The following is a 22,671-nucleotide window of genomic DNA, read 5'->3' on the forward strand; positions in this document are numbered from 1 at the left end:
TATTGAATTTATTTCTTATACATTAAATATAGTGTTGTATAATGTACATTGAAATTCTCATTGCATATATATTACTTATGTGTAAGAACTTACATAATATTAATTTTAACTTATAATACAACTTATACAAAAATCGTCAGATAAATAAGGAACAAAGCTTTAAAATAAATTTCATCACATTCAAATTTATAACATTACAGACTGTTAACGTCTAAAGTAAAAGGCTTTATCTCAATGTAAATTAATTTATTCATAATCTATTTAAATTGTAAGTCTGCTGCAATAGAAATATGATCTGATGGAAAGACGATGCTTGGCAATGCAGTATGTGTCTTCAGCTCTTCTATACTGGGAAATGGTATAACCTAAAAAAAAACATTAATTATTACTCCATTTTTAAATTAAAACAAGGCAGATGGAATGAATTATTATGTGACGCAACAAAAGCGAATATAAATTCTCAATACTGCGAACAATCCGTATATTTATTTTTAAGTCAATAAAACAAAACAAATTACTTCATAAACGACTGAGAATATGCATTCGTTTTAGGTTTTGTCTTTGCCTTTATTCCTGTTCCATCTATATAATATTCTGAGCTCCTCATCTGCCTTTCGTTTGTATGAAAATGTATAATTCTTATATTTCAGAAGCATATGTGTAATAATTATTCTTATAAACCATAAAGAACGATCATCAATAATTTGACTTAACATTGAATTAGACGTTAAAAGTAAACGATTCAGGACATTTTATTTTTTCTAGCCCGACGGTTGAAAATAACAATCGCTTGATACATATTCGACATACCTGCTCTACTTTCAAATTATCCTTTTCGTAAAAAATATAATCCAAACAATCAGCAAAGCCTTCAGTATAATTTGTGTACTGTGGAGTTCCACAGGCACTATCCAACGAAATTTCTTGTGACAAGCTTAAACCAGTAACAGCTTCGCTTGGATCTAAAATTATTATTATTAATATTTCTTTGGTTAGTATTTTGAACTTGTTTTTTTAATTTTTTAAGATTAGTGTTGTTAGCCGTGTACCCTTTTAATATCTAGCTTCAGTAGTACTCTACTAATAGGATATGCATATTGAACAATTAAATATTCGAAATGATTCAAAAACTTCTCAGGGTGATGTTTACTTGCATAAAATTGATTATTATTATTTATACGGCTTCATTTTATTTATTATTAATACATATACATAAACTTACTTGATTTCCAATCAGGTAAGCTACTAGGAGCTACACCTGTTGTATACAGTTGATAAATGCCACATGATGGAACACTATTAAAATCACCACTTAATATGAGACTGATCCTCTTTTCTGGATACTAAAAAGTAATTAAATATTCATATATTTCACATTCAGAAGTTGTAAGGTTTATAAAAATAAGCTTTATTTGTTGCACATAATAGGAGTTAAAAAAACAGCAACAACACCTACGGAAGATTCAGGGTAAATTATAGCAAACTTAAAAACGAGTTTGGCCTAAGTTAAAAGTTTCGATTTTTTTTTTTGCCATTAATACATTTGACAGGTATACAAGTGATAGAACATTAGATTAGTTTTAATGACACAAAATTAATATTATGTTGACCAGCACAAAATATTTTGCTTCACTAAAATACCAATCTTAGTCATAAATTAATTTAAATTTGCTTTATTTTTATCATTCAGTTATGCATATGTATAATGTTATGATTAAGAACACAACAATTGCTACTGGGAGAAATATACCTGTTTTCTTAATTTTTTCTGTAAATCTCCCAACCAGTATATAATAATGCCACCCTGGAGTAATCTAATATGATCTGCATCGGGATGAAAATATAAATGTGTATTGCCAACTAAAATAATTTCATCTACATTTTCTATTGATTGTAAAATAGATGCACTTGCTACAGTTGATCTGTCCAATATTCTCTCTAATAATGGTGCATTGTCTTTAATTCCTTCCCAAATTGCTTTTAAACAAGTTTCGCTTTTTAAGGCTGATGCTAAAAATATATTGTCTTCGCCAATAAGCCTAGAAAATAATTTGTTTTAAATTCATTGCATACACAGAAAAAAATCATACTAAACCTAATCAATACTACCATTAAGAATTAATTTAGGTACTATACTTTTTCAGACATGCTAATGTTATATATATAACTATGTACCTTAATTTTTTTATAAGTGTTAAAAGCAGGAGCTCTTACAGATACTTTTATTACTTTAGGTTTATTTAAAGCTTTGCGTTCTGCATAGTATATCTGACCTAGAATTTAGTAACCTTTACTGCAATTTGGTTTTTGATATCTTTTCTATAACAAATAAATATTTAATTACTTGAATCTGTCTTTTCTATAGAAGCATGCCAACCCCTCAGCAACAGCTTTCCCTTTTTTATAAAATAGTCCTTCTAAACCCTCACACCCTAAGAATGGTTTTAAACTGCTATTAAAAACTTTCAAATCTACTTCTTGTAGACAAATTATATCAGCATTGTAACCTGAAAACATAATCAAATTTCAATACATTCATATCTTGAAAACTAAATTTAGATTTTTAAATATTTTTTTAAGGATAAATATAATTAACTTTCTATGTGTCCCTGCCCCCCTTGCTTATAAATGTATGTTGCATGGAATAACTATTATTCCAACCAAAGAAAAATTAAGACAAATAAAGAACCTTGACTTTCAAATGACATATAATTTTTCAAGTACTTAGATTGTATGTTAGTTACATGATATAGTATTGTATTAATAATTAACACAAATTTATCAAGGACCATATCATTAAAGTAAAACAGTTCTAAATTTAAAAATCAGGGACAATATAGAGCTCTGTAACTGTAACAATCAGATAAACAAAGTAAAAATCTATCTATAATCATGATCAAACTGGATATCATATATAATCACAGAAATAAGACCAATGAACCGAGATTATATACAAAAATATATTAGTCTAAAAAAAAAAAACTGAAAACTGAAACAATCAGGTAATCCAAAATAATTTCATATCCATCACCTGATCTAAAACCAAGAAAATATTGATACATCCATATCCACATCTGATATGACATATTCATAACATTTCCTGTTCAGAATTTGGTGTTATGATTTCTTATAACTTATGCATTTCTTACTTATTAGCTTACCTTTTAATTCTTTTAATATAAGCTGTTTCCTATAGTCAATATGTAGGGCATATGGTGGGCAATATGGATGTAAAACTGTTCGGCTGAAGTCAGAGTCACAATATAAATCTGCTAAAATGTTATATGAAACACAGCGAAAACTGAAAAGATATATTATTTTATGGGAATATATGTACATTCTTAGATATACAATTATAGCTATCAAATACAACTAAAGTACCAAAAAAAAAAAATAAGTTTGAGTTACAGATTATATGTATTACCTCTTCTCTTTTAATTTATTAACTGTGAAAACTTGTCGATTTTCAAAAGGACAAGGACCAGGCCCAGCTTCCACTGTATTCTTTGTCATACTTTCCACCATAGGACCTATGTTACTTTTATTTACTGGAAAAAATATAAAACACCTCTATACAGAGAGCAAAAATCTTAAATATATCCTTAATGTGTAATCTAACAATACCTGGTGTGCAGGCCAGCTTTAATTTCATACCGACATCTTCTTTTGTTGGTGTATAGTAATAGCTATTTGTAATAAATTCCCAATCAATATGTATTTCACTCACTTCATTTCCTTTCTCATTATGTGCTTTACCTCTGTACCAATTAAATATACTTAGCTCAATATCCGTATGATAAGTTTCGAAATTTTCCGGAAAAACTGGAAACCCCATTAATATACTTTTTGGTAAATTAAAATTAACAACCCATGGTGCGTTAAGAATAATATCATACAAATGGTCCGAAATTTTTAAAATCGGTTCTTTATACGAAAATAGTTCAGAACAAGTTGCCTCTTTAGAAATCGGATTCCTTTTATTATCGTATATCGTTACCTCAATTTCTTGTTCTTTATTAGGTCCTTTATTCTTTGTTTTCTTATTAATAATCTTTTGTACGTTTGTAGCAATACGAGTACATAACGTTTCCAAAGTTTCAGACGATTTTCTACTTAGGTTAAATTGTCGCACATTATCTTTATTATTAAAAAGAAATGATATATCAACTTTGCCATGATCTTTAATATACCTAAAATAGCACTTATTTTGATTCATATTGTTACTTTTGGAAATCGAAATCAGAGAATTAATCGAACGGAATAATATTATGCACTTTTTAACCATGCTATTTTTTGAAAAATTGCAGCACTCAGCCCATAGATCTCTAGATTTAGATCAGTTAGACAATCAGAAATTCGATTCTGTACTCGCCATTCACTATCACTACGTACTATCGTCTATCAATCATCATCATATGTCTCTTGTCATTGTCAGAGCTGCTTATGTCAGCTGCCAAAACTAAAATGTTACTTGTCAAAATCTAAAATTGAGGTATAAAGTAAAGAAAAAAATTCAGAAGAGTTGAATGAATATCATTGTATAATTATTATTACCAAAACAGAATGTTTTGGTAATAATAATTATAAAATTATATATGCACCTTGGTATATTATTTTATAAACAAAGATGTCTAGTATATGTACAAGAAAATAGAATCATATAATCAATTTAAGAAGTAATCTAAAGTTTGTAAGTAGTTAGGTAAAAGTTTTCTTAAAAGGGTCGTATTATACAAAAAATGAGTATATTAATTTTTTTAAAGCCTTTTTTAATGATTTGCGATATTCGTTTGGCAACACTACCACACGACGTCGACGTGTCAACTTCATTTATACGCGTTGCAGAGTTGATCGCCAACTCGTACTTAGTGGCATTTATTATTTCTAAAAGGGCTGTCTTCTACATTGTGCTGTTGTCGATATAAAACTAGAATCTTAATATTGTGAAAGTGATTATAATTTAGTACATTCAAACATAAAAATGGTACAAAAATTAGTTAATCTTAATTTTAAAAAGTTATGAAAATATTGTTCTCATACTGTAACATTTAATTTCAGCCAGCCGCACCAAGTTCTACATCGGTGGGATCAGGAAGTCGTTCTCCGAGCAAGGCAAGTGCAGCACCACGATCATCTAGTGGTGGTACCGTGAGACAACGTAAGTCAACTACAACCACTACTGCGGCAAGAAGTCGTACCACTGGCGCTGGATCCGGTGGAATGTGGCGTTTCTATACAGATGATTCTCCTGGCGTCAAAGTGTGAGTATAATGACAGGCTGATGTTGATGATAATTTTCTTTACATTTATTTACTAATGGACTACAATGATTAAATAACGATTTTATTTTCAGGGGTCCAGTTCCAGTTTTGGTTATGTCTTTGTTGTTCATTGCATCCGTATTTATGTTGCATATTTGGGGTAAATACACAAGAGCTTAAATAAGCTCCGTTGAATTTATATAATAAATAATTAATTATAATTCTATGATAAGAGAGTGAAAGAATATGTTATGAGAAGTGCTTTTATTATACATGAAAGTATCTAGTTTTAAATTGGAATAAATTATTTTGTTCTTTATAATAAATTTTAAGTATTTCATTTTTCGTTTTATTACAGTAATGTAATACAATCCCACTTATAAAGAATACTTATTTAATTTGAATCTATTACAAACAAATACAACTGAATTTTGCTGACATTCATTATGTGTGTATCTGTATACAAAGCATATACGGAAAGTAGTCAATTTTTTACAATTAATGGTTAATTCTATTATTTGAGTGTTTTTTATAAGTCTCATGAAAAAATATATTTAGAGATAGGATAGGTCCATGAATTATGTCAATTATCTCTGGTTTGCTATAGTACAATGTTTTTTTATTAAAAATGATTACTGTGTACCAATAAACATGACACAACAGTATGAACTATAAAAAGACAATTACAAAAAAAATACAGTCTGAAATTTATCTAACTTTACTAGAAATAATAATAAAAAATTCATAATGAAATCTAAATTAAAAAGCTAAATTTGTTTATGGTACAATAGCTGACTAAAATTAAATTGATATTTAAATATAACAAAAAAGATTTACAAGGACAGATTTATGGAAGACACTTGAAAAGAACCCTCTGTAAAACTTGAGTTCCATCACATTTCAGTTTTTTTAATTTGACATTAATCTTACTTTTTTGCATTTTTATTTTTTTTATAAAGAAAAACAAATGTTTCTATAAAAAAATACTGTTTATTAAACACTTACATCAATGAGGCATAGTGCTACTTATAAATCTAAGAGTTCATTTCGGTGTATATACATGATCAGCCTTATTATTTAATTTGAGATTTAAGTACTTATATCATTAAAGTTATAACACAATATGGCTTAAGCGTGATTAGTTTCATAAAATCACTAATCATAGTTTGTGCTTTTTAACTTTATTTATTTAAACAATGATTTTTATAAAACTCAACCTCTCACTGTTTTGTATAATTATTGAGAATAATATCATTTTTATAATAATACTACTTCAAAACTTGAACACATGATTACCAAATTGATTGACAAATAAAGGATATGTAAGAAATGTAGAATTTTACACACAAATACCTACATAATAAATATACACTCAAAAATATTTTTTTTGTAACAGCTGTATGTTTAAATGCATATATGTAGCTTTATAAAACTGGTGTTAATAATTATTATATACTAAGATTTATAAAACGAAAACATAAAAAAAGCTTTTATACAACTAAGAATTCATGAACATATTTACACTATCAGCCTTATTGATAATCTTGAGATTTCTTTTATTACTATAAAATGAAATGAAGCTAAATGTGATCAGTTGTGTTTTTTAACAAAATCCACATTAACATATATTTTTGATAATTAATCTCCATAATTTATGTCTGAAATTTTAAAATGTTATGTCATGGTAATTGTAGTCTCATTTACATTTTAAAAGTTTTAAATCTTCATTTAAAACTAATTTCGATCATTATTTATCATACATATGCTTCAGTTCTTCTACCTTTTATTCGATCAAAAAACTGATGCCAAGACACTAATGTCTTTCCTGACCAAATCCAAAAACTTGATGTAATCCCAACTATCATTGTCATAAGATACTTTATCATAAACATTTCAAATTTAGGCCTTTCAGTTTCTTGATGTGTAAATGGACATGGTATGGAGTACAATGGAGTAGAGCACATATCACGATGCCAAGTTCTCATCCAACTATCAAAATGAGCTTGTTCATAAAATAAACAAGCTATTACTATAAGAGCTGGAACTGTATATAGAACTCCAAAAATACCAATTCTTATCATTAACTTTTCTAGTTTGTCAGTTTTAGTTCCATCATGTTTCATAACAGTCCTTATCCGGAAGAGTGAAACAAAGCCAGCAAACAAAAATATAGTGCCCAAGACTAAATATGCACATAATGGTGCTAATACAAATCCTCGAAGGGCTTCTGCATCCCACAGTCCCACATAACAAACTCCTGATAAAATATCACCTGTAAACAAATAAATAAAATTATATTACAGAAATAAATGGTTTTTTATCTTTCAATTACAAAGACAAGAGCACTTACCATCAACTTTACCCATAGCTAAAATTGAAATTGTTTTGATGGCGGGAACTGCCCAAGCGGCCAAATGAAAATACTGAGAGTTTGCTTCAATGGCTTCATGCCCCCATTTGAGACCCGCAGCCAAAAACCATGTTAGAGTTAATATTACCCACCAGATACTTGAAGCCATACTGAAGAAATATACTACCATGAATAGAATTGTACATGGTTCATGTTTTGTTCCTTGTGTGATAACTGAGACATTTGGTAATCTTGTTCCACTAATTGTCGAAGGAAAAGGGCCTTGACAACAAACACTATCTTTAGCACTCCAGCCCATTACATATGCAGCAGCAACCATTAGATAGCAAACTGATAAGAAAATTATTGGTCTCTCCGGATAGCGAAATCGGTCTGTATCTATCAAAAAGGTCATGACAGTAAATAAGCAACTTATTGCACAGAGTGTAGCCCAAATACCAATCCACAATCTGGCAAATGTTTTTTCATCCTCACTGAAAAACATTCCATTGCAGGGTGCTCCACAGTTATATTCAGTTTTTTCCCCAACTTTCAGAGAGTATTCTAAATCCAAACTTTCCGGTATTTTAAATTGAATGGGGCAAACAAAACCAATGTTTTTGGCTCCATGCAATTTTGTGGGATCCCTTTCATAATTATTTTTGTAGTCAACCTTAGGAAGCTTAGTCACAGAAGGCTTTTTTGATTCATGTGTAACATTATTATCTCCAACACAAACAACATTTTCATCTGTTACAACTGGCCATTTTAAACAATCCAAATCCTTTGGCCACTTCAAGTCAAAATTTTTTAACAGTTCTTCACAGTTATGTCTAGCCGATTCACATAAGTGACGACAAGGCGGTATTGGTTTATTCAAAATAGTACAAACAGGAGCATACACCGAACATAAAAAGAATTTTAGATCTGGTGAACAGTTAACTTTAACAAGCGGTGTATATTGATGGACCTCAAGGCCAGCATCTTCTTGTTTGGCGTGGTTAAGCAAGTTCGGAAAAATTGTTTGATTATATCTTAACTGTTGACAAAATTGTATTGTGATGGGTTCACATCGTCCATGTTGCGGTAAGCTATCACCTTGGTATACCGTCACACTTGATCCTTTAACTAACATAAACAACTGAAACAATGCATTAATATACAAAGTGAAAAGTCTTTCCATTTTATAAACTCAACGTAAAACTAATATAAATAAATTATAATACTATAAAAACTATCATTTTTGATTACTAAGCTCATGAACACAAGATCAAAATGCCATGTTATTTTAAAAACAAAAATGTGAATACAGAGGCCATATTTCCCATTTCACATTAACTCGTTTAAAGTTTACACTTGCTTGACATAGAAGCTAAATGAATTAAGGTTATTTTCAACAAAAATTATACAAATTTTAAATAAAGGAATATTTGATTTGTTATTTCAAAAACTAGTAGAATTTAATGAATATATTTTTTTCTATATGATTTACTAGAGCCTGAGAACATATTTTTTATATTTATACACGCATGGGTATGGGTGCTGACAGCTAATCGATTGTTGTTTTTACATATAAATTCGTTTATTCTACTTATGAAATCAATTGAAAATTTCTGCTGCATATTTTTACACTTTAATTATTGATGGAAGCTACCTACATAAAATACACCAATAATTATCCTTTTAGATACTTAATCTGTGATAAAAAACTTGTATGGCACTCATGTCACTTTGACAATATTGTGGTAAATATTTGAATTGAGTTGAAGTAGTATACTGAATTAAAATTAAATAATATTTAGTTTTCACTTTGGTATAATGTGTTTTTGAATGACATAACAAATTAAATAAATATAAATTTAGTCTAACGTTAAATAAAAAATATTCCTAGATCAATCCACAATTTGATTCGTTCAACTGGCATAAAGACAACGAAAATAACGTTAATATTAGAGTATTCTTGTCTTTATATAATGGATTTAGGAAACGAAAACATTGATTTCATCAAACTAATAAACATCAAAGGTAATGTTGACAATATAACACCTCATAAAATAGCAGTCGTGGCTTTTATTAGAGAATATGGATTATTAAAAATGGAAGGTATGTATCATTACAAATTTGTGTATTTTCTTGAGTAATATTTTTTTGTTACTTTACTTAATATGTTTTTTAGCTAAAGATATGATTGACTGCACCATGGCGCCTAAATATCGAAAAGATTTTTGCATTCTTGCACTTAAATTAATTCAGGTAAAATAACTTTCTAAGCACAAATAATGTTAGAAAGTCAAACATATTGTAATAAAAAAATATTTTTAGTGTCCTGATATGGAGTTTAAAGAGTTGGAAGCACTTCTAACTGATGGAAGATACAACCTTTTAAGTGTACATCTTCAAAATTTTTGTGTACGACTTCAAAATATATATGTTAATGGAGTTAATGCTCTTATGGATTGTGTTACTTCAACCATTGATAAGTTAATGATTGAACAAAGTGAAACAGTTCCTTGTGTCATAACAAGGTGCAGTGTATTGGGTATGTTATTGTTAATTGGAGACTGTCATTTATTAAATAAATATAATGGACTGTATGTGAATGTATAACAAAGTACTTTCCTTTTAGGTTTCTACCTACGTAGGATAATGCTTTACTTGAATAAGCTTACTTTTGTGCAAGTTGCTTCACTGTATAAATCCTTCTGCATTTATTATCAAAAAGGAAGACCTGGATTAATGATGAGATCGTTAAGTAAAGAGGTTAGTTTAGTCAAGTAAAATTAACCATTTAAGACAGGTGAAATATGAAGCTTTTTCAATTTTAATATTAAAATAAAAAAAAGAAATATCATAAATCATTTATCAGAAATATTAATTTAATTCATATACTAACAATAAACACAGTATATTTAATTCATAAGGCCTACCATTCATAGTTAAATTAAAAAGGTAGCTAAAATAGAAAATTAAATTAATGTTTCAATGTAGTAATAAAAATATAACTATTCTTTTAATTTCAGAAACTCAACAATGTTGAGGTTCCAACAGTTGGGACAGCTACATCTCCAGTTATACCAGAAGAATCAAAACCTCAAGAATTGCTTATGAAGATGAACATTGTAGAGAGGGATAAGTTAGTAATTATCAAGATATTTAATTAATTAATCAAAAGTGTGCTGGCAAGACTTGCAACATAATTGAATTGCAAAGTTGTTCTATTTTTTTTATACTTTTCAGCAGTTTTGAGGAATGCCAGTGGTCTAGAAAACAAGCTGAACTTTTCACTGCTCAGCAAGCTAATTTAATGCAAATAAATGAAAAGAAGGCAATGCCAGCAAAACAGCTTCAAAAAATTATTATGCAGATAATGAATGATATACCAGAATATCCTGATATTGTAAGTAAACCGAATGAAATATACTTATTTAATATTTTATATTACAAAGAAACTGAGCTGAATCTGAGGAAAATTTCTTTGTTCATAGTTTTTGTTGGTTAAACTTTGAATGGAACCATTGTTTTTCAGCATTTTCTTAGCTTTTTAAATTGTATCAGGATGAAAGAGTTTTGTGGTGCTCAAGATTCACTCTATAACTGTTTTGATCGTGCTGTTTTTAATATGTGTGGAAATGGAAACATGATAAATGACAGAAATAAAAATTTCCGATACGCAGCGTTAAACAGGGCAGCAATGCATACACAATTTGGTCATAAGTAAGTAAAATTGAAATTGTGCATGTTTCTTAGATTATGTTGGATTTCATTCAGGTGCATTTTTGTATTAAAAATGGTGCTCTAAAATGTATATGGATAAAAGTAAAAGTAAAGTAAAGTAACAGCCTGTAAATTTCCCACTGCTGAGATAAGGCCTCCTCTTCCATTAAGGAGAGGGTTCGGAACATATTCCACCACGCTGTTCCAATGCGGGTTGGTGGAATACACATGTGGCAGAATTTCTATGAAATTTGTCACATGCAGGTTTCCTCACGATGTTTTCCTTCACCGCTGAGCTGGAGATTAATTATAAAGACAAATTAAGCACATGAATCAGCTGTGCTTGCCTGGGTTTGAACCCGTAATCATCGGTTAAGATGCACGCGTTCTAACCACTGGGCCATCTCGAAACATCATTGTTTTTACATCGTTGTAAAAACAATGATGTTTTTACAACCCACTCAGGACTGTGGCGATGGAAGGCGTTCGTGAGGCGTTGGCGACCGCACAGGAGGCGGCGGATAGCGCATGTCTGGCGCACGCGGCGGCGTGGGGCTCATTGGCAGGCGGGCGGGCGCGTCGTGCCGCGCTTTTATCGCGCGTACCTCGCCCGCCACGCGCAGATGCCTCCGCCATGCAACTCATGGCGCAACATGCCGCCGTTAATGCCGTCAAGCCTGCTGAAGTCTTCCAGGTCAAAATACACTTCATTTTGATTGTTTTGTGATACGGTTTTGTACAAGCTACCTATTCACCGACCTATTCAAATGCACAGTAATAAGGTCCTACAGGTATGAGGTACATAACACCTTAATCTTCAAGGTGGGTGGCGCATTGGCAGTCACAGGAATGGTTAATTATTTTTAGTAAAACAATATTAATTTGTCGTTTACAGATTATTACGAAGGGTGATTTCATCAATTACCGCCATTCTATGACTGATTTGACTATGGCGGGTTTAGCGAACACAGCCGCGCTATGGGGTCTCTATGGAAAAACCGAAATGGCATCAATAAATTGTCAGTTACTTTTAAATTTGAATACAAGTAAGATTTCTATTGTCTTTATTCTTTACGAATCTGCTCGATCTTATAGATATTAGCTGAAGTTATTTTGTATTAATCTTTGTTCCCCGAATATCCACGGTGACTTAATATTCATTAATGACGAATAAAGTAACAAGTTAGTGTAATTTTGTAATAACTCCAAAGTTTAAATATTGAATATACGAATAAACGTCGTCGCTACAGAGTGCAACGTGGGCAACGGCAGCGTGTGGCAGTCGGAGGGCGGCGCGGCGGCGGCGGGCGCGCTGTGCGCGGCGGGCTGGCGCGGGCGCGGCGCGCTGGCGGCGGCGCTGGCCTCGCTGTTCGCGGCGCCGCAGGTGCTCGCCGCCGCCGCCGCACACCGCGCCGCCGCCGCGCTGCGAGCGGGTACGACAACAACAACAGCCTGTAAATTCCCACTGCTGGGCTAAAGACCTCCTCTCCCTTTGAGGAGGTTTTGGAACATATTCCACCACGCTGTTCCAATGCGGTTTGGTGGAATACACATGTGGCAGAATTTCTATGAAATTTGTCACATGCAGGTTTCCTCACGATGTTTTCCTTCACCGCCGAACACAAGATGAATTATAAAGACCAATTAAGCACATAAATCAGCGGTGCTTGCCTGGTTTTGAACCCGCAATCATCGGTTAAGATGCACGCGTTCTAACCACTGGGCCATCTCGGGTACGCCACTTGTATACTATCGACATCTGTGTGTTTATGCTGATTGCAGAATGGGGATCTATGTCATTAATTAATTCAAATTTCAGCTATGATAAAAAAACTCACTTGAGATTAGCCTGTTTTGTAATAGCTTTTGTAGTTATAATTATTTTATTATCATAGAGAATCTTTTATTGAATTTAATATTTTTTTTGAGATTGAGATAGTTGTAAGATCGAGTAATTTGTAAACAAGTAATGTAACAGCAATCAGTGTAAATTTATATTTGTCACACATACTAAATTTCAAAGTGATGCAGGATGTCTTTAATCTAAGGGGAAACCGAATCTACAGTGTTATTGTGACTTAACTTCATATCGCACTATAATCTGTTCGCGTTAAGAATGCAGTGAGTTGTCATTGTTTACCGGCCTGACTCCGCCCCCTTTGACCAATCAAATCTTTTCAAATTACAAAGTCAAGTTCACATTTAATTAATTATTAACTGATATTTTTATAATTTAAATTTTGATTATTTATATATTTATATTTAATTTATTCAAGCTGTACACGTAATAATTAATGTAACCTATAGCTACTAGATGACGTTATGTCAAAATATGTAAATTTCTACATCGCGATGGCAAGATTCACATACTATTGTATATAGTGTTAAGAATTTTGTTGATCAAACACCCCGATGACGCTGTAGAGGCCAAAAGGGCCAACAGCAGTACACAGTTCGAAAAAAACAATGATTAAACATGACTTTCAGTGGCAGCTATTGGTTTTACTATTATACAGGAAACTTAGGATCGAGTTATATAAGTTGTTCACAAGTATTTTTTTTATTTAATTTGTTTGTTTAAATTGTTTATTTATTTAAAATTTTCTTATTATTAACTGATATTTAAAAAAATCACCACCACTCACGCTCTCACCAATTTGTAAAAATAAACGTGAAATTTTAATTATATTTAGTTATATTTGTTGGAATTTTAACACAAATATGCATACACCTTCACCCTGCTGTTAAAAAAGATTTGATTGGTCAGGGGGCGAAGTAAAGCCGGTAAACAATGACAACTCACTGCATTCTTAACGCGAACAGACTATAGTTAAATGGTGGCAACCAATTTACTTTAAATATAAATTTATAATTAATATGACACACACAAACATTTCACTCTCGTGGTCTGAGCTGAGCCTCGTATTTATTCTTATAGGAAAGCTCTGACTGCCAATTATTTCTTATAAAAAAATACTGCGATTTTTTTTTTCTAAATAAAAATCGATAAATCAGATATTAAAGTTAAAACATAGAAGAATAAAAAGATACAAAACTATGTACTAGATACAAAACTGTATAATGTTGCACCACATATACAGTGATTGACTACTATATCCGTACTAAGCTATTCCGCTACTTATAACGTCGTATGTCCACTTTAATTTCTAAACACATTTATTTCTATTTTCGCACTACAATAGTGAATACGTATCACAGATTATATAAGCTCTCGGCAAAAATTGCCTTTTGTGGTTGGGGATAGACTATATTTAACTACTTACTTTCAGGCTTGTCCCAATTTTTAAAACAGTAATATTAATTGAAATTGTATGCCTTTTTTACAATTCATACTCACATACAATTAATACTCAAGTAGAAAAATATTATTAAACAATATTTCCAGACAAATGGGAAGAAGCGGATCAAAGTATACGACAGTTAGCGTCTTATGATCGCTGGGAAAGTCAACTGTTGCGAGCAGAAATGTACTTCTTGAAAGGAGACGCAACCGATGCTCTAGAGACTCTCCACGACATTTTAGATTATTGCAAGACAGAGGACGACAGTTTGCATTACATGTCCTTACGAATAAAAGCGATGATAATGATGTCAGAAGTACAGCACACTTTCAGCAGCGTTCGTTCTACGAACATCATGCTGTTAAATGAGGCCTTGTCGCTGGCAAGGAAATACAATTTACATTTTCTTGCCGCTACGGCGGAAATGCATATAGCAAATGTGCAACTTCATATGGGATGTACGAAAAACGCCTTGCTACTAGTGAGAAAAGTATTACCCCTTGTTATGGAACATGGAAGCGCTTATGATATGGCCAGAGGTAAGCTTTATACTAATATATTCTATGATTACAAACATCTAATTATGTAAATATGGAATCTTAAACTTCAAGGTACACAATGAAGATGCCAACTGCAATCTACGACTTCTAATGCAGACTCATTGCATGTGAATATCATGTTTCGTACCATGAAAAATATTATAACCCTAAAATTTAAATTGTGTTTCTTGTAATATGAATATGAAGAAATGATGAAATAAATGCTAATTAATGATGTATATTACATTATAAATCATAGGAAGGACCACATCTGTAGAGATGCTACCATAACAATAACAAAACGTCTAAAACTGATTGATGCCATGGTCACATTTGAGTTAACCTTTAACGAACCTATAAAACTGAGAACTTAATGTTATAATTATTTGAGATGGCCCAGTGGTTAGAACTCGTGCATCTTAACCGATGATTGCGGGTTCAAACCCAGGCAAGCACCGCTGATTCATGTGCTTAATTTGTCTTTATAATTCATCTCGTGCTCAGCGGTGAAGGAAAACATCGTGAGGAAACCTGCATGTGACTAATTTCATAGAAATTCTGCCGCATGTGTATTCCACCAACCCGCATTGGAACAGCGTGGTGGAATATGTTCCAAACCTTCTCCTTATAGGGAGAGGAGGCCTTTAGCCCAGCAGTGGGAATTTACAGGCTGTTGTTGTTGTTGTTGTTTGTATTTGCTACAAAATTACTAATCATTTATATTTTTGACGTATTTTCGTTCGTAGGACTGCTGCTATACACAAAGTGTCGCGTGGCGACGGCGCCGCCGGCCGGCGAGGCGCGCACGCACGTCCTGCAAGCGTGCTGTGACGCACTCGAAACGGTCAAAGAGAACTTCGCTAAAGTCGGAGCACAAGCGCGACTTCTACACACCTGGTACTTACAGGTAATTGTGGTCATGAAACTATGTTATTCCTTTATGCGTATTTTTTGTTACAAATATTAAAATAAATGTTATGAATTTCAGGCTCAACTGTATAATGATATTGGAAATACAGTAGCTCGCAATCAATGCGCTTGGATGTACAGACAGCTCGAAACACAAAATCCAGTGGAACCTATGAATATGTTACATATTGTTTATTAGAGTATTAAAACATTTTCTTTTCTTGAAATTATTTAATATGGAGAACTTTTTTGTGAAGTAGAAAATTGTTTCAGGACTAAAACATATAATCTTCTCTATTATATTCATAGGAATTGAAAATGTTAAAACCATCTAATAATAATTTAAGAACAACAAATTTAAATGCAAAAAGTAATAGCTATTATTAAAATGTTGTGTTTTAAGATAATGCATGAAACGACATCTAAATTGCATGTTAACTATAGCCAAAAAAAATACATATTTATATTGTTTAAGTTATATTTTGCCATAATCACATACTCTCCTACAAATAAAAATCAGGTCTTCTATTGAGGCTGTCTGTGTCTACTAACATGAACTTTTATGAAAGATTACCGTTTTTATACTGATGCTTGTAAATTCAGGACAATCATTTCAAAAAATATATATTTCTTGTCATACTAATGTAATAAAAGGAGCCAAAGTAATATTAAAAATATTTGAATCTTTTAATAAAGCTTATCATTTAATAGAGCCTTTTGTATTATTTCTGACATAGTTACTTTGATATCTCGACATAGAACTTCTGCTACTAAAACTTTGCTGTCGCTTTGAACGTCAGAAGCTACGTAGGCACTTTCGCCTAATATATTTGTATCATTCCAGCAGTGACCCAATGAGACCTGAGATTCACAGATTCTTCCTAGTTGTAATAATAAGGATGTGATATCTTCTAGGAGAGAAGGGAATGCTGTACAGATCCTAACAAATGATTTCAACACTGGTTGGAATAGTTCGAGACGCAAATCACTTGGTAAGACTGATAGCAGAGTAGAAAGCGTATTCACACATAATCTTGCGATGGACATCGCTTTTGGTAACGCATACTGTATTGACAGATGTGACACCAAGTCCACTGCAAATATTTGCTTTTCAAGTGAAGCTTGACTCAACAATTCTGGAATAAAGTCGAGACAAATGTGCATGGAAGGTATACCTTGTACTGTAACTTGTATCAATTCTCGTGGGTATCCTTGAAAATGTACGAGCTTAGCTAGTGGTGGTTCCGATATAAATATTTGATGCAAAAAAGAACAAATAATACTTCTGACCTCTCTTAATGACCACATAAGTTCTGGTTTAGTTTGGTCTTCTTCTGTTTCTAAGCAAGCTTCTAATAAAATTTGAAGTGCAGCACTTTCCTGAGCAGCAACTAGAGCATTTTTTAACTCTTCTCTTTCTGAATCTGAGGTAAGTTGACCACTCTTTTCAAGAAGTGGCTTGTCCAATAAATGACGACTTAGTTGGCTTCTAGAAGCTGCCAAACTTGCTTCTAAAATACGAAGTATTATTTTTAATATCGGTCCACATCTAAACACTCGAATGTCGCAACGTAACACTTGGAGAGGGTCTACTAAAACATTTTCTTGTGTTATTGTAACATTTCTTATATTTCCATTATTAATATCAAGCAAGGCATTGATAGTCATAATCCACAAGCATCGTGGTAAAACTGTGTTGAGTCTAAGCCAAACCTCACGGTAAAGTTCCTGAATATGTCTTGGAACCTGATCTCCAAGCACACTTTTTACATATCTGACAAATATTTCTGCAAAAGGCCAAATATCTGTTGGATTTTTATTAAGCATAGCTTTTAAAATTTTTCCTGTTTTGTATGGATTATCCTCTATGCATTGGAAAGCTTCATCTATTGATGTATCTGAAATGTTTATGTCAATTTGATGACGACATGTATCTCCAAAAACTTGATCATCCATCCAGTCATCCACAAGAGATAATTGCGGAAAATGTGTTGCCAATAAACGGAGTAGTGGACTGAAAAGTCCGCCATAGCTCATCTGATCCTTTTGAGCTTGATGCAATAAATATTTAATTGGTAATTCAGAAAGAAAGGCAGTTGAATAACTTTTTATTCTTCTACCATTGGCAATAAGAGTTGCTGAGTTTGCTAGTCTTACATCCTCATACAGCAGAAGGTAATAAATTAGGAGCAATTGTGAAGCTAATGTTGGTTTTTCTATATTTATTTCAGCTAAGGATTCTCCATCGGTCTCCATAGGGGTAAAGTTTTTATTGTGGGAATCAAAGTTGACGCCAAAAATTGAATTTCTAAAAACTCTTCGAATTTCTTCCTCTGTTATAGGCTTGTTAAAGTATTCATTGGTTCCTTTGTTATTAATAACAAGAATGGAGTTAACATAAACCTCTACAAGAGCGGGCATAACAGGATGTAAAGGAGCTATACAGTTACAAATTTGACTATATATCCAGTTCTTGATGGGCACTTTATGTTTAGAAAAGGCTCGAGATTTAAGTAACTGGTGGATACAATGCACTGGCAAATAACCAGAGATATTACTGTTTAAATTAGCTGTAACTGGGACTTTCACAGCATGTGCTGTTACAACCTGAAACAATGGAAAATATGCGATTATTATTCGGACCTTGATATATATTATTAACTCTATAATCGTTTTTATACCTGTTCTGTAAATATTTCTTGTGTAAATGCTTGTTTTATGCGAGCTAAACCATTCGGACGAACAGGTACACGCATCCCGAGTGTTGCACACACCAATTCACCTACAGCTGCTAATTGTCCAGAGTGAAAATGAATTGCAATCAAAAGTAACATTTCTCCAAATGAAGCAGTAACACCAGAAGTACTGAAAATTACAATATTTACTTATTAATTATTATTCTTTCATTTTCAAAGTATTGACCCATTTATCATTTACAGTCATTGTTGATAATAATAACTGAAAAATAGGAAAAGAAAGCACCTTTCGAAATATGCTTCTTCTTTAACTAGCCATTGCACCCATTCAATAGCCTTTTTTTCATGTTCAGATGCAGCTGTAATGTTAAATAAGTGTGTTATTAGTAAAATGAAATTGATATTTATTATGAAATTGGGAAACAATATACTAACCCATAAGAGATGGACATGCTAAAATCATACAGAGACTTAAGGACACAAATCGTACACCGGCAGGGGTTGGAGGAGGCTTTTGGGTAACTAATCTTAATAATCCTGACACTTCATCATCTTGAAATTTAATTCCTGCTATTCCCCTTAGAGCACAGTATAATCGCAGTAAGGCAGAAGCGTCTACTCCAGCAGCTGCTTCTTTGAGTCTATTTAATAATTCTTGCCGTAATTTCACCAGTGTTGCATTACCATCACCTTTTCCCCTCTTATGGGAATTACGCAAAAAAGTCGCAAACCATGCTCTAGAAGTTTGATCTGAACCTAACAATAGTCCTGATATAAAAGAAACCTAAAAAAAAGCATAAATTAAGATATTTCACTTTATCATATAATTAAATTGTATTGTCACTATTATTACCAGGTCTTCTGGATGATGGATTAAAGTTAGATTGATTACTAAAGATGGTAATCGTGAAGAAGATACAGCTTTTGCTCTCACTGCTGCAGCAATATATGGGCAGGCATCACATAATGTAGAAAGAGTCTTAGCTCGAATACCCCCTTCCTCATTTCTCTCAGCATTGATCACAAGTGACTCAGCCACTATAACAGAATAATAAGTTAATCTTTATATTTGAAATATTAGAGATGGTTTTTATTGGGAATGTGTTCTTGTTCTTTAATAATGATAACCTTTAAACTAATTAAACCAATTGTTACTTACCTTCAAGCAATGTATCTGGCATGTTTGCTACAACCCAAGAAATAATTATAGGACCTTTATTAACATACAGTAAAACTTCAACAATTTCACAAATATTCAGCAAATTTGGTAACTCTGCAAGACTGATACAAATAACATCTGTAATTTCTTCAAGGTAAACTTCATTATCAAAAAGCTCTGATGGCTTCACAGATGATTCAGCATTAGAGTTTTTATTTTGGTTGTACTCGGTCAATTGTGCTTGCATTTGTAATAACTCTGACAGAACAAGACGAACTCTTCTTGCCGAGTCTGACTGCTCAAAATCATTTGCTATGCCATTAACAATGTTTTGAATTAAAAATGATTCTGTGCTTTGTGAACCATTTTTTTGTCTGAAAACAAAAATATAATACCAATATTTCAAATATTATTCGTTTCTTTATTGTCAATTAACAATTTATAACTACTACTTCAGTTTTTATTCATTCAGCTTACCGCATTTGTTGTTCTTTTTTTAGGTCTACTTCAAGTGCATGAAATTCGATGGAAAGAAGTGACACTATAAAGTTTACCAAGTCAATTCCTGATAAAAGAGTTAGTATGTCTTTCTTGGCCTCTGCACAGTACTTTGTTACGTCCAGTGGAGCTATCAGAGCCATACGAACAAGACATGGTATTATAGGTCTTATTTCATCGGACGTGCACTTTACCAATGTCGGTATATCAACATCTTTTAAAGCTTTAAAGACATGTGGTTGTACTGGTTTCATAAAGACAGTTTCCATGATTACGTCGTTTTTAAAATATCGGAATAGGGATTAACATAAACTATCACTAAAACTGACACAAAAGTTTCGTCATGTTATTTCTTTTTAAAGAGTCCTCTGGTACTTTGTTTAATTCAAGATATGAAACACCAAAAGTCAAAACATAAGTGCCTACAAAACAAATTTACTAAGTAATGTCAGTCAACTTCAAATGTTTTGACACTACAAATAACTATTGTCTATACATAGGTATCCAGGGACAATATTTTTTTTCTTTATTATATAAGGCAAAGAACAGTTATAAGCTCAAAGTAGTCGCGTTAGCCGTTTCGGTTCATGTTTAAAAAAATATTTATGTATACAAACTGTAGTTAAGTAAAGCAAACGTTGTTATTAATTTAAAGGTTTTTGTAAAGTTGATATAGATGTTACTAAGCTGTATGCTTCTATGGCATTGTATTTTATATAAACTTGTAAAACAAAATAATTAAACAGAATATGCTCTTAACTTATGAATATGTTTTGTGTGGATAAAAACGTCCATGTCAAAAATTTGTTCCAATACTGGTTAGAGTTAAAACTTTCGTAGCGTGAGGTCGCATCTAACTATAAAATAGCCATAGATTGGATAAAGCGACTTTAGGGCCAAGAGTTTCATGATACCAACATTAAACAAATTAGGAATCTTTTGATTGTAGAATACTATAATATTTAAGGTAGGTATTTAATCACGCTAATAATAAATAATTTTAAATTAGTTGATTACTAAATTGCTTTTTAAGTGCAGGTCCATACTTTATTTCGGTTTTTTGAATAATTTGCGCTGTTCAGTATGCTGGGTGCATACTGGAATTAATGGTGAAGACACACTCAAATCTGGTAAACAGTTTGCAGTTGAGTTTAATCACCCGAAATCTGTGTGCGTGTTTGGATCGCCGCATCTAGTCCGCAGTACATACATACATACATATATATACTAGATGCAAATAGTATATAATATCATAACATTCGATATTTATGAACATTAATATGTAGATATAATGGTCATATATGTGGTATGAAATGATTGAATATTTTTTTCTTTTTTTTTTTGAGAACTGTAACGTTACCCATCTTGAATGACGTCGCTTATTTCTTGTTATTTATGTTTCTCATAATATCATTGGCATGATTTTTGCACTAGCGTTAGCACTTAGCTACAATAGCTGATTAAATATTTCCATTTTGTTTTACTTTTGATTTTTCTTTTTTACGTAATAAAAAAATTCAATCGCAAGTTTAAACTCAAATGCGTTCTATAGGTACGTGCTAAACTAATACGACAACAACAATATTGAAATAAGTGCTTACTTATATACTTATTTGTAGTTTATACTTTATTTTGTAGTCATTTGGTTAAGCTTAAGTTGTATTTTAACACAAACCTCATAGTATGGAAGAATTTACGTACGCACGTATAAATACATATATGTGTACTTTAGGTAGGATAAAAACAAGTACGTTTATCTTTAAGATTTTACCTTTGAAAAGATCAATTAATTTTTGAATTTAAGCCAGAAATGTAAATGTGGTTGAATAAGCGAAACATATATCACGTCATGAGTGATGAGATTTCAATGCATTTTTTTTAATGTTACGTAATTAAATATACTATTTTGGACATTGCAAAAAATAAAGTGTCAATTATTGTAAACAGTACATATTATGAGTTTAAAAATGGTTATTTATTAACGCAAGTTGAAAATAATACGTAATTTATTCAAAAATCCATAAATGAATTTTTTTTTTCAAACGATTGTCACGTTACACAAAACGCTCCTGGTTGGCCGAGATTATGATGAAGTGACTTGCTTGTTAACCTTGCTTGCCTAATATAAGTACCACAGATTAAAATACAGGCGAATGACGTCACTGACCCCATTGCAGCGCCATATTGTCCAAGTAGCGTGTTCGCGCGTTATTTAAAAATGAATTTTTTAATATGATATTTGT

General features: G+C 31.9%; 5 protein-coding genes across 6 annotated transcripts; 2 read left to right on the top strand and 3 right to left on the bottom strand.

Moving 5' to 3' along the window:
- Window positions 1–231: 231 nt before the first annotated feature.
- LOC124531193 (2',5'-phosphodiesterase 12) lies at window positions 232–4,382 on the bottom strand. The gene is made up of 8 exons (XM_047105683.1): window positions 3,625–4,382; window positions 3,425–3,548; window positions 3,162–3,301; window positions 2,345–2,507; window positions 1,751–2,039; window positions 1,223–1,343; window positions 811–962; window positions 232–365 (listed from the first exon to the last, which is right to left on the bottom strand). Exons 1-8 carry the CDS (start codon window positions 4,283–4,285, stop codon window positions 258–260), a joined length of 1,758 nt encoding a protein of 585 aa, XP_046961639.1. The 5' UTR covers window positions 4,286–4,382; the 3' UTR covers window positions 232–257.
- A 419-nt stretch (window positions 4,383–4,801) lies between these two features.
- LOC124531033 (protein transport protein Sec61 subunit beta) lies at window positions 4,802–5,601 on the top strand. Its single transcript, XM_047105439.1, has 3 exons — window positions 4,802–4,984; window positions 5,059–5,261; window positions 5,354–5,601. Exons 1-3 carry the CDS (start codon window positions 4,982–4,984, stop codon window positions 5,439–5,441), a joined length of 294 nt encoding a protein of 97 aa, XP_046961395.1. The 5' UTR covers window positions 4,802–4,981; the 3' UTR covers window positions 5,442–5,601.
- Window positions 5,602–6,231: 630 nt separating this feature from the next.
- LOC124531032 (frizzled-7) lies at window positions 6,232–9,057 on the bottom strand. The gene is made up of 2 exons (XM_047105437.1): window positions 7,612–9,057; window positions 6,232–7,533 (listed from the first exon to the last, which is right to left on the bottom strand). Exons 1-2 carry the CDS (start codon window positions 8,792–8,794, stop codon window positions 7,016–7,018), a joined length of 1,701 nt encoding a protein of 566 aa, XP_046961393.1. The 5' UTR covers window positions 8,795–9,057; the 3' UTR covers window positions 6,232–7,015.
- A 274-nt stretch (window positions 9,058–9,331) lies between these two features.
- Window positions 9,332–16,423, top strand: LOC124530809 (anaphase-promoting complex subunit 5). 2 transcript variants are annotated; one of them, XM_047105118.1, is made up of 13 exons: window positions 9,332–9,714; window positions 9,788–9,864; window positions 9,934–10,150; window positions 10,238–10,371; window positions 10,632–10,744; window positions 10,852–11,008; window positions 11,138–11,325; window positions 11,791–12,019; window positions 12,221–12,371; window positions 12,576–12,758; window positions 14,732–15,166; window positions 15,913–16,073; window positions 16,155–16,423. In XM_047105118.1, the coding sequence occupies exons 1-13, from the start codon at window positions 9,585–9,587 to the stop codon at window positions 16,272–16,274; spliced, it is 2,295 nt and encodes a 764-aa protein (XP_046961074.1). In that variant the 5' UTR covers window positions 9,332–9,584; the 3' UTR covers window positions 16,275–16,423. The 2 variants fall into 2 exon arrangements, with proteins under 2 accessions (XP_046961074.1, XP_046961073.1); XM_047105117.1 differs by having other exon boundaries at window positions 9,334–9,714; window positions 10,849–11,008.
- LOC124530808 (integrator complex subunit 2) lies at window positions 16,335–20,845 on the bottom strand. The gene is made up of 7 exons (XM_047105115.1): window positions 20,408–20,845; window positions 19,931–20,304; window positions 19,625–19,809; window positions 19,207–19,555; window positions 19,058–19,130; window positions 18,757–18,940; window positions 16,335–18,682 (listed from the first exon to the last, which is right to left on the bottom strand). Exons 1-7 carry the CDS (start codon window positions 20,695–20,697, stop codon window positions 16,763–16,765), a joined length of 3,375 nt encoding a protein of 1,124 aa, XP_046961071.1. The 5' UTR covers window positions 20,698–20,845; the 3' UTR covers window positions 16,335–16,762.
- Between the last annotated feature and the right edge of the window lie 1,826 nt (window positions 20,846–22,671).

The sequence above is a fragment of the Vanessa cardui genome, chromosome 7 (assembly GCF_905220365.1).
Source record: "Vanessa cardui chromosome 7, ilVanCard2.1, whole genome shotgun sequence".
NCBI classification, from domain to species: Eukaryota; Metazoa; Arthropoda; class Insecta; order Lepidoptera; family Nymphalidae; genus Vanessa; species Vanessa cardui.